The sequence below is a fragment of the Oculina patagonica genome, chromosome 13, assembly GCF_052425735.1.
Source record: "Oculina patagonica isolate OP01 chromosome 13, crgOcupat, whole genome shotgun sequence".
Lineage (NCBI taxonomy): Eukaryota > Metazoa > Cnidaria > Anthozoa > Scleractinia > Oculinidae > Oculina > Oculina patagonica.
This window is the reverse complement of record NC_135770.1, coordinates 21,406,438-21,418,772: the sequence shown is the minus strand read 5'-3', so window position 1 is coordinate 21,418,772 and position 12,335 is coordinate 21,406,438. Positions and strand designations below refer to the sequence as shown.

Sequence of the window (12,335 nt, the reverse complement as noted above, 5' to 3'; positions counted from 1 at the left end):
ACTGTTGGCTGCTTTCTCGACTTCCAAGAGATAAGTGGACCAGCTTTATTCAAACTGAAGCAGTACCCACTGATGCTGCGTCTGTCATCTGTAGATGATGCCCAATCAGCATCACTATAGCCTATCAGTGTAAGACCATTGTCACATTTCCTATAGCACAGTTCAAAGTCAAGGGTCCCCTTTAAGTACCGCAGTACATGTTTCACTGCTACCCAGTGTTCCTTTGTGGGATTAGTTAGAAACTGAGACAGTTTAGTAACAACCCAGCATATGTCTGGTCTGGTGCATGTCATAGCATATACCAAGCTACCCACTGCTTCACGGTATCGCTTTGGATCAACAGGGTTTTCACTGCCAAACTCAAACTTCTGCTCAGAAGGTGTAGGTTTTGGTTTACAATCAGACATCTCAAATCTCTCAAGCACCTTACTGATATACCTCTTCTGGTCCATTTTTACAAAGCCATCACCTTGCTCAAAGTGAATACCCAAGAAATATGAAAGTCTACCCAGATCTTTCATATGAAACCTCTTGTTCAACATCTCTTTAGTTTTAGACAATAACACCATGTCGCTTGCTGCTATAATTATGTCATCCACCCAGACAAGCATAGCAACAAGTCCACTTCCAACCTGTTTGGTGTACACACAATTGTCAACAGGGCTTTGTACAAAATCATTCTCTTGCAAGAAACAGTGTAGTACATGGTTCCAATTCCTACCCGACTGCTTCAATCCATACAGAGATTTGTTCAACTTATACACAAGTTTCCCTTCACTCCCCGGGGGAACTTCAAAGCCCTCAGCTTGATCCATATAGATCTCACAATCAATAGGGGCATTGAGATATGCCGTCTTCACATCCATCTGATGCAAAATCAAATCGTGTTGTGCTGCCATTTGCATTAGCACACGCACTGATGTGAGATTAGCTGTTGGTGCAAACGTCTCCTGATAATCAACACCTCTCACTTGACTGTAACCCTTAGCAACATACCTTGCTTTGTAAGTTTTAGCACCATTGGAACTTTCTTTGATAGTGTACACCCAACGGCCCCCCACTGAATTTTTGCCCTCTGGCAAAGGAGACAAAGTAAATGTGTTATTCTCAGTTAGAGAATTCATCTCTTCCTTCATTGCTGCCTCCCAGTTACTAGACTCAGGTGATTCCATAGCCTCTTGGTAAGTTTGAGGGAAAGCAGAAAATTTGTAACAGTAATCTACACTCGTCAGTACCTGATCACTATCCTTCATGTTTGTGACATAATCTCTCAGGTAAGCTGGGGGTCTTCTCTCCCTCGTGGAGCGTCTCACACTTTCATCACGAGGCTGTGAAGTAGGACTAGGTTCATTCTCAGCCTTAGGTCCTTCAGCAAGTTCATCCAGACCCTCTCCGGATCTGTCAACATCAGATTCACTACAAGTATCAGGGTTAGTATTGTGTCGTGATGGCATGAAATCATCATCACCCAGTGGAATTTCAGTCTGGGTCTGTCGTTCAACATGTACCCCTCTCCTAGGGAACTTCACCACCCTGTACTTCATAATCTTGCCCGTCTCTGGGATTAACACCAGATAGGCAGGACTCTCTTTATCATACCCAAGGAAAATCCCTTTGGTGCACCTGGGATCCAATTTCTTCTTATTCTGCTTATATGCATAGCATTCAGATCCAAAAACTCTCATGTTTGACAAATTTGGCTTCTTGCCAGTGATAGCAAAGTATGCAGTTTGCTTAAGGCGGTTGTTAAAGCACCGATTGCGAATGTACGCAGCTGCCATTACCGCATAGGGCCAAAACCCTTTGCCCAGATTGGCTTGCAGGAGTAAACACCTTCCCATCTCAAACAAGGTTCTCCAGTGTCGCTCTGCCGTCCCATTTTGGTGGGGAGAATGGGGTGCAGACATTTCATGCTTTATCTTATTTTTCTCCAGCAGAGATTTAAATTCCTGAGAAATAAATTCACCACCATTATCCGATCTAATACATTTGACCTCTCCGTATGGTGCTGTGTCTGCTAAAAACTTCTTTGTTGCAGCTACAGTGTCACTCTTACGTTTCAGAAAATATACAAAAATTGCTCCTGAATAGTCATCTGTAAAAGCTATGGAATATCTGAAACCCTCTCTAGAAGCTGGATCGATAGGTCCAGCCAAATCTGTATGAACTAATTCTAATGGTGCAGTAGCACGAGCATCAGGATTCCTATTCCTACTTTGGGTCATCTTTCCTTCAATACAAACATTACAATCTTGGGGTTTACTAGAACTACTATTACTTATTTTCATACCTTCCACTACACCTTTTAGTTTCAAGATGTCCTCATAATTACAGTGTCCTAGTATTTCATGCCAACCCTTCAGGTCACAAGTATAATTAACAGAGTCAGTGTCATTCTTGTCGAAGGTACTAAGATAGTACAGTCTACAATGCTTCTCGACGTTAAACTTGGTACCATCCTTGTAAACTAATTCAGCAGAGTCAGGATTGAAAGTCACTGAAGCACCTCTTTCAGTCGCAGCTTGCACTGAAAATATGTTCTGCGGGTATGCAGGAATGTATAACGCATTCTTCAGTGTTGCACTGACATACTTTCCAGTGGTATCCATGATGGTTATCTCAACATCCCCTCTCTTGAGTGCCACGTTGTTGGATCGTGTCCCATCTGCTAGCTCGATGTAGTGCTTTTCTGGTGTGAACTTGTCATCAAATTTGCTGAATTTGGACTCGTCATTGATGATGTGAGTGGTCGCACCGCAATCCACCAGTAGGGCATTTGGCTTCCCAGTAGTGTTCCCATTTACATAGGCATTGGTCTCAAATGCAAATGAATGCTCCACTTCCTCATCAGAATCCTCCAAAGTCTCAGAAGCCTGACTGACTTTGTCGGTCTTGTTCTTTCTTTTGCGTCGACATGTTCTGTCACTGTGTGATGAATTATGGCACGTGTTGCACCAGTGCCCCCGTCCGTTCCTGCCTTTGTCTTTATTACCACAGAAGCGAGCAATGTGCCCTGGCTGGCCACATTGAAAACAGGTGATATTCGGCTGGGATTCTTGCTTGTGTTCAGTTTTCATAACTGAGTGATTTCCCGTCGCTATACTCGCTCGCTCTGTGTCTTCGAAGCTTCGTAAGGCCACTTTAAATTCGCCAAATGTTTGTTCTTTCTCGCTCTGAGTAATAACGACAACAAACGGCTTGTATTCTTCTGGTAGGCCTTTCAGTACCATCGCTATGAGAAGGCTATCCGTCACGGTTTCACCGGCATTTTTAAGAGCTGTTGCCGCGGTCTCTGCTCGTATGACATAGTCTGTCACTGTCTCGTGTGCTGACTTCACAAGCGAGGTCAGTTCCGTGTACAACGAGATCACTCTCGGCTTGCCTGTACCAGCGTAGTGTGCTCTTAAAATCTTTAATGCTTTCCTCCCGTCATCCTGTGCATCTCTCATTACAAGGGAAAGGCTTTTGTCGTCTAGAAATTGTATTAACTCCGCGAAAGCTTCTTCATTCTTGGCTGCATTAACGTCCTCAAATTCAGCCGTAGTGATCGTATCCTTCAACTTTTGCAATCGCATGTATCCGAGAAACTTAACTTCCCATTGCTCATATTTCCGTTCATCCCCATCGAAGAGTAGTCTCCCGTACCTTGACCTGGGCCCATAACCTGTTTCGTTCATGACGGGGGGAGGATTGTTCGGATTTTCGGATCAATAGATCAAACACGCCACGCCATGTTTTCACTTCGAGGAACAACAACATCCGGGACTTTATTGACGTCAGATCTTATACATATTAATGAGATCATCCTAACAATAAATGAACCATTTATCATTTCTTGCAACATTTGTAAGGCGATACGTTACGCATCCTTTCACTAAGTTAGTCAAGTCGAAGTTCTGCGAGTCAAGGAAATGAACGTAATAATAATACAGGCTATTGTGAAGGGCTATCACGAGTGCCCATTTTCAGTAAAGACAGGCGAGTCTTTTTCCCTTGAGAAATTATATAGAGAACCTATACGTGGAAAAAAGGGGGAAATGGCCGGGTCTCTTCTTAATTGAAGAATTCGGTAATTTCAAAAAACGTTGTTTTACGAGTCCGTGTCTGTTCACATCAGAGATTATGGAGGGCTAAACATTTCGAACAGATTTTTGAACACACTTTCAATCAAGTGTTTCGTAATTTTTAAACATTACGAGGAAAGCAGCCATTGCACAACAGATCACTTTTTGTAAAGAGGATAAAATACAATAGGTAAGACTCAATATTTAGCGCAAACGTATCTGAAATCATTATTAAACGATTGCAACTGACAATCAATATAATCGATAAAAATCGATGAAAATCGATGACAATCGATGAAAATCAATCCTCACAACTCTTTGGGTCATCGATTTTCATCGATTTCCGATATCAATCGATTAATTGCTATCGATTATTATCGATTACAATCGATTTTATCGATTATCGAATTTCATCGATTGGGTACGCCGGGAATACATGTAACAATAGAATATGTCTGCCTCTGGTCTGCACTGAATGCTTTTCTGTTGTGCGGGACAAATATTAACACACAAATAACCTACAAGTTTCATCTTTAATGAGAATGCATGCATTACAAAGTGCTTTACAGAAGTGTCCTTAATTAAGATAATAAAAAATGAAAATGATTTAAAAAAATTATCACGAGCTTGCTTATATTAAAAAAATACCAAAAAAAGGATGATCCTCAATTAAAAATACTTATTTGTAAACACTGTACTAATCTAAATTACACTTTTTTATATATAAGAACGTCTAATTTTAGAGCGGAGGCTGAGCGTTTTAATTTCTTTAAACCATTGCGGAAGTGACCAGGAAACGTATCAAAGAGCATTGGTTGCCGTAATGTGGTGTATCAAGTTGATTTTGACATGATTGTGCGGCCTGCTCTACGAGATCTGGTGCCGCGGACAATTCAAGATGTCGCACGAACCAACTCTTGATAAATTTGGCTTTAATAAAGCATTATACACAGAGGTTCACAATGGCCAAAATAAAGCCGATCTTTAATCATCTAACTCGCCAAACAGCCTGATGATTGTTCTCAGCAGGTTCTGAAAATTTGAGAAAGTGTATCGGAGTCGATTTTTTATTAAGATCTTTTTTTTATCCATTGTTGCGCCAAAGAAACTACTTGACATTCTGTTGTCCCCACCATCTTAAATGTATAGGGCAATGCAAAACACAAGATACAACAACAGAAAAAGAGAAAACTCGCCTGAGCTCTACTGGTGCGGATGCCCTCCATTTTGCCTCGATCATTCTACTTCAAACTCTGGCCAAAGTCTAGCATGTGAATGGTTGAATAGTCTACTCTTATTATGTTTTATTTTCCAACACCGAATGACTAATTGTCCCCCAGTACCAAACGTTTTGTCCCAAATATCTCAAAATTACCCCTTTAAACGTTTAATCCCAAACACCCACAATGTAAATCCTTACAACAAGGTATATGTTTCATCTTCGATCGCTCTGTGTAGTGTCTTCAACCCTGTGTTAAATTTAAAAATGGAGATGGCAGAAATAAGCATAGTTAATAAAAGCAGTGGCGGATCTAGGGGAGGGGAACGTGGGGCCCGGGCCCTTACCTTATTTTTAAGCCAAACTGAGGACAGAAGAGCCGAAAAAAAAATATTTTCGAGAGTGGGCTCCCCCTTTTTCTCCAGGATCTGAATGATTGGGTCCCCCACTTACCTGAAGGTGTGGATCCGCCACTGTAAGGCAAGGTAGCTCGATACTTAGTTTCTTTATTCCAACCCGTGGCACAGACATGCTTCGCATCTTTCGGTTGCTATTTAATTTATGTTGACAACTACGGGGCCCGTCATGTACAAATTTAATGTTCACTAAAAGCATGGTGAAAGAAAATATTTAGAGAAAACTGTATCATCCGGGTATGCTACAGCCACAACAGCAGGGACTTCTTCTGGGATCGATATCTCGACTGCTTAGGGCGTTTCTCGATTTAACAGTGCGGAAATATTTTGGAGGCACAAACACAATAATAGCTTTTACTTCAGCTTTACGCCATACTTTTGTATTATGGTCAGTTCACTCTGCAACATTTCTGATCAAAACTGCAGGTTTCGTGGATCTAGCATTAGGAATGATTCTCCATATTTACCTTGGTGACATAGGCCTAAGTTTCGAGTATACTTAGACCTATCTTCCGTCCCTCGCTATTCTCATTACATTGCAGGGCATTATTCAGTGCAGCACCCTCGTCGTCAGCAAGATCCTTGTTGACGTTACCTACTGTGGCTGGGTCCTCGAGCCCAATATCCTTGCAGTGGACCTCAATCCCCACTCCCTGCCTGGGGTACTGTTGGCAGATCTCCCGATATTCTCGTAGCCGCTTGTCAAGGAGCTCGTAAGGCATGTCGTTAATGTAGCCGCACTTTCCCAGGCCTTTAGGAACTGGTGCTACCAGGTTACCAGCCCGCTTTTCGATCACGCTTTCCTGGACTCTATACAGTGTCTCTGTGTTCTCCATTATAGGATGCCACAGGGACAATTCCAGGTCGCTCAGCAGCTTCAAAATGCGATTCAGGTCATGCTCTGTAATCCATTTGTTACAGAAAGAAAGATAAGCGCCGAAGCCCATGCCAGTCGCTACAGCATGACCGTGGAGCATTCCCGAAGCGAGCTCGTAACCAGCGCTCCACGTATGACCATACGCGTGCGGTCGGCATTGGTGGGTCTCCCATATGTTGCTGTACTCGGATCTCATGTAACTGCAGTGAAGAAAAAAACAAGTTTTAAAACCCGTTTAAAGGAACTGTGTGACGGATTTTAGCCAAATTTAGAAATAGTTAATGACTATCAAAAAATTCGGTAAAATAAAAAAGAAATAACCTCATAAAACAGTGAAGGAACATTCCACTAACACAGCAAATACAAAAAAAGGTACGGATGGCCAAAAGTGAGGAACATTGAAACGGATTGCAATATCGGTTTTTGAAATATTGTTGGGCTGAACAGTTTTCAAAGTAAGTCTCTTTTGCTTGTAACTTTAATTGTAACGCCGGGGAGAAACCTTTGGTTGCAATGAAGCTATGGTTTTGTCATTTGGATCCATAGGAGTAATTTCTTTGCAAACAACACAGCCGTGACACAGTCCCTTTTATGTTAAATTACAATGGAGAGTTGCATAAACAACGAGTTTCACATGCACAAAACGAAACCAATTGAAGCGTAAATTGCCAAGAAGATATATAAAAAATTAAGAAATACTTTTTCTAGCTAAGCATTGATTGATGACCTTTGATGACCTTTTAGTTTTGCTTATTTAGCGAGTGGTATCTCTGCAAAGCTTTGGGCAATTTTTGGCGCCATTTTGATGGTCTAAAACCATCAAAAAGAGGTTTGACTTTTTACCATAACACCGAAACACCATTAGCGGAATATAAGGAAACTGGAGGGGAATTGCGCTTGCACGTGACAGCAAAAAAAGAAAATAACATTTTTCTGCCTGAAGCTGAATTCGTCGAAGTTTTGCCACAAATATCCTCAAGTTACCAGATTATATTTATTGGAAAAGTCACGACAATTTCTCAAGTTACTGAAATTTGCCTCGCTCACGGCGCTAAACAATACTTCATTCTTTTGGCCTATACTATCATCAACCGGAGAGCGCTGAGCGCGCGCGAATTCTTTCAGTTATTGCAAAAAGTTTACTTTCAAGCCAGTTACAAATATTTTACATACTATTCAAGAGCTTTGCCAATAATGAGATCGCAGACATTTTCAAAGGCCTTCTTGTCCCCTTGGTAGTCTTGCATTTCTATGCCAAACTTGGTACGCAAAAGATTGGTCGCTTCTTGCTCCAATAGGCAGAAGAGATCTTCATCCTTAACCACCGCTATCTTCACGATCTCAGCAATCCCATGACGTAGGCACCCACGGTGGAGCGTGCGGAAAAAGCTTCTGTCGGTTAACGTCAGGACGGGGGGATGATACGCCCCGAACAGGTTTTTGAAGCCGAAGCCGTCACAGCCAATGCGAGGTGACAGTCCAGCATCGATGCCAGCCACGACGCTTGTAGAGAGCATGATGTAAGGGGTGTTACGGTGGTAAAGAGCGGTGGCACAGCCAACGACCTCATGTATGACGCCTCCACCGACAACAAGAACAGGCTCGTTTCGTTTGACGCGTAGCTTTCTCAGCTGCACCAAGATATTTTGCACTGTGGTTATTTCTTTGTCGACTTCGCTGGCAGGGATGACCAACTTTTTCAGCTCGACGTAGTTCTCGTCGAAATAAGCCTGTATTGCTTCGCCGTATGTCTTATTGACTTTGTTGTCAACAACTGCTATACACCTTGGATCGAAAAACAGTTAATAAGACAATAAACAATTTATGAGAAGGTCTGGGGGGGGGGGGGGGGGGGGGGGGGGGGGGGGGGGTTTGGAAAAATTTTTTTTTTTTTCCCCTTCTAAATTAGAAGGAACCCTGAAAACCAAAAACACCAATCCGTGGACCTATCCCACGGGAACGAAAGGGTCTAATTCACAGTTTGATCCAGGGATTTTTGGGGTCTTTATTTTTGTCCCTATTCAATCATCCCAGTCACTTAAAATCTCGAGGACCGCGCTCCTAACCCCACCAGCATTCATCAAAATGGTTAATACAAAAAGTCATCATTTACAAGGGTTCAGCCCAGCTTTCACAGAACTGGTGCTGTTTCCATTCCTAAGAGATTTCCCAGGTCAAAACCTCGAGTCTTGCCTCTAAAACTTTCCAAATTGTGTGGTTAGGTATAAATAGGTAGACACCCTAACCGCACGCTTCGAAACACTACAACAACAACATGTAACCAGTGAGAGACAGTGAAACCTCGATATAACGAAGAGCCAAGGGACTGGCAAAATGTGTTCGCTCTATCGAGGTTTCGATATATCGAGGTTCTTTTCCATATATTTTGCCATTACTGGGACAAAATTACGTTCGTTATATCGAGGACTTCGTTATATAGAGGTTCGTTAAATCGCGGTTAGGGGGTGTATCTCCAAATTAGAGGAATCTCCACCCTTACGTACACCACATGGTTGACTCCAATGCGTTTTCAGTAGTGCAATCGTCCATGGGGAAGTGGTTCTGCCATTATACTATCTGTAAATCTTGTTTTATGCTCCCTAACGTCGGGGATATGCTAAGACACCTTTCGCTGCGTGGTTGAAATGCATCGTTAGTTAGATACATGCAATGACAGTTTGGACAGTTTTCAGTGCCGTTTGCTTTTCATTTGCTATAGTACTGAAGATGTGTTATCAGTTTTCTTGGAATGTGTAAGGTCGGAAAAGGAAAAAAATAGCTAAGAACTTGCCCCGGTGCTATACGATACGTTTTAAATTCAAACAGAACAGATGTAAAGAAACAGTCCTACCTTCCAAGTGGCTGATACACGTTCTTCAGCTCTGGATTGGTTGGACTCAGCACTTCGTAAACAATCTTGGCAGTGGTCGTCAGAGTGCATCTCATGGTGCACTCCACAACGGACGCGTCTGGTTTGGCTAAAACGTCTCCATCGCATCTGCGATATATGGATGTAGGATAGACCGCATGTGGATCAACCTTTAGGAGATGCTCAGCATTCTCCATGTAGCATTCCGGGCAGCCTATTTCTTGGAGTAAGCGTCGCACTGACATTGTGCCTACCGTGCCTTCCGCGGCAAACATCTTGACAATCCCACTCCATTTTGAAATTGTGTCAGCATTGCTATCAGTTCTGCAGCAAACAACAGGAAAATGGTCTGTTCAGCGCGCGAAACAAAAGTAAGACGGATTGGCATTTTCGCTTGCGTCAAAGAACAACGTTGTGCTAAACAGGCTAACATTTACTACATGTTTTCTTTCATGTAAAGAAAAATGTATGAAACAAACAATTCTTTTGTCACTTACCCGTAGTGCTGAATGAATGAATGATGATAATGTATTTATATAGCGCATTTTCCATGTGTATATGTTCAAATGCGCTTTACACGTACTGTACTTTTAAGATACAATTGTAAAGGCCAGACCACAACACCGGGAGCTTCGTGCCCCGACTCTTTGCGAATAGTGTGTGGGTTCTTAAACGTCCCCTGTTAGAAGACTGAAGATACAGGAGACGGGACCTACGGTTTATCGTCCTTTTCCGAGAAGACTAGAATGTCTAACCATTTGCAGATGTGATTACAAAGGCAGCACAATCTCCTCAGTTATTTTAAGACCCTGAGTGTTGGTCCGGTCTGGGGTTCGAACCCACGACCTCCCGCACAGCAGTCCGGCGCTCTACCAACTGAGCTAACCAGTGCTGTGGGGAGAAAGACGTATCGTTTTAGCAAATATATACCTTACCTTCAGATCGGAGTGCGAGATCGAGATCGAGTACGACTATCGAATTTCAATGTAGTTCCATTCCCAGAGCCCTTACTTCTCCCTGTTGCTGACCAGCTGAAAAGGGGACTTTCAGTACGAGATTTGAGTGAAATGCGTTAATCCAATACAAAAGCAATAGGTTTGAAAAACCGTACACGTACTAAATCTCGTACTCGTTCTCCCATATGAAGGTCCTTAATGTTAAATGTATTTGAACATGTTGCTACTTCATAGAAATGACTAAGGTGATCACCTGCGTTTTGGAAAAACACATATTCTTCAAAAGAGAGGTACACAAGATATGTGAAGAGTAAGGTAAAGTCTGTGTTCGAGCCTAGTGGCCCATCAGACGGCTAGGAGTATTTTTGCATCTCCCCCGCCCCCCATGGGATGCTAGTCCATCGCAGGGTTACCCACAGAAGCAAATTCGCCGTTACCCATTTATCCCCCTGGGTGGAGAGAGGCACTGTGAGAGAAAAGTGCTTTGCCCAAGAACAGCGCAGTGCCCCGGCCAGGGCTCGTACCCGGACCGCTCGATCCGGAGTCCAGCGCACTAACCATTAGGCCACTGCGCCTCCCATGTGAAGAGTAGTAGGGAGAATTATCATGTTGATCTTTGAGTTTATTGAATACCTTGGAAGAAGACTTGCAAGTTGCTGCAGTACCGCGGCAGTTGGTTGGTTGTAGAAATACTTCAGTTTTCTGATAAGCAAGAGTGAATCCAGATCACTGCTAAAGGAGTTTGCCAACTCTTTGGAGAACACATCAAGGCGAGATGTGCGAATGAGAAAATCGCTAACGATCGGGTTGGTGAAGATTCTCCGAGCGAGCTCTTTCACGGTTACTGTCGAGTCATCAAGGGCCTCCCAGGGAAGTTGCTCAAGAACCTTAACCGTCTCGTATATCGCATCCTGAAAACGAAGCAGAGTAGAGAAGCTGTTTGTAATACGCAGTAAATAAAAGAGGGGCCTTCTTATCATGCTCTTACACTTCTTTGCTTTAGTTTTCAAATGATCATTTGACTACGTTTCAAATTAAACATGTCAAAACGTTTTCGAATGCATGGCAAGTATGACGAGCTTTATTTCACAACGATTAAAGTGAATATACAGTAGGCCTTCGCACAGCAAGGTATCGATCGACGGCCGATCTTCTTCCAATACGGTCCCGAGAAAGCTTAGTTAATATTTTTTTTTATTACACGACATTCGTAGAGCGAGAATATTGGACGTTGATAAAACACTCACAAAGGTTCAAAATAGGGAAGAAAGATGTAGTATCAATAATGTGGGTTAATATGAAAGGTTTTCCTTTTCTGTAAAAAAAAAAAAAACAGTATATGTGATGTAAAGAATTGAACCTCGGGGCGGAGCCAACCCTCCCCCCCCCCTCCAAAAAAAAGGAAATTAAGTGGCACCGGTTGGGGTACGCCGTTGCTCAGCCGGGTTTTGTCCATTATTTGCTATGTAGAGTTGTAGAGTCGGCTGATCGGAATATTATTGAGGTGGTTGTTACGAATATTGATGCAATACCTTCAGGTTTTGGGTTGCAATTCCTGAACCATTCTCTACTTGTTTCGTGTAGCTTGTCTTTAGAGACATGTTCCTTTCCATCACAAGCCTTGTAATACCTTCAGGTTTTGGGTTGCAATTCCTGAACCATTCTCTACTTGTTTCGTGTAGCTTGTCTTTAGAGACATGTTCCTTTCCATCACAAGCCTTGTAATACCTTCAGGTTTTGGGTTGCAATTCCTGAACCATTCTCTACTTGTTTCGTGTAGCTTGTCTTTAGAGACATGTTCCTTTCCATCACAAGCCTTGTAATACCTTCAGGTTTTGGGTTGCAATTCCTGAACCATTCTCTACTTGTTTCGTGTAGCTTGTCTTTAGAGACATGTTCCTTTCCATCACAAGCCTTGTAATACCTTCAGGTTT

The 12,335-nt window shown here is 42.6% G+C and overlaps 1 protein-coding gene across 1 annotated transcript; it reads right to left on the bottom strand.

Annotated features, from left to right (window-relative positions):
• Window positions 1–4,856: 4,856 nt before the first annotated feature.
• On the bottom strand, window positions 4,857–12,019 carry LOC144636284 (demethyl-4-deoxygadusol synthase-like). Its single transcript, XM_078495456.1, has 6 exons — window positions 11,934–12,019; window positions 11,035–11,312; window positions 9,428–9,769; window positions 7,750–8,361; window positions 6,167–6,776; window positions 4,857–5,533 (listed from the first exon to the last, which is right to left on the bottom strand). Exons 1-5 carry the CDS (start codon window positions 12,012–12,014, stop codon window positions 6,182–6,184), a joined length of 1,908 nt encoding a protein of 635 aa, XP_078351582.1. The 5' UTR covers window positions 12,015–12,019; the 3' UTR covers window positions 4,857–5,533; window positions 6,167–6,181.
• Between the last annotated feature and the right edge of the window lie 316 nt (window positions 12,020–12,335).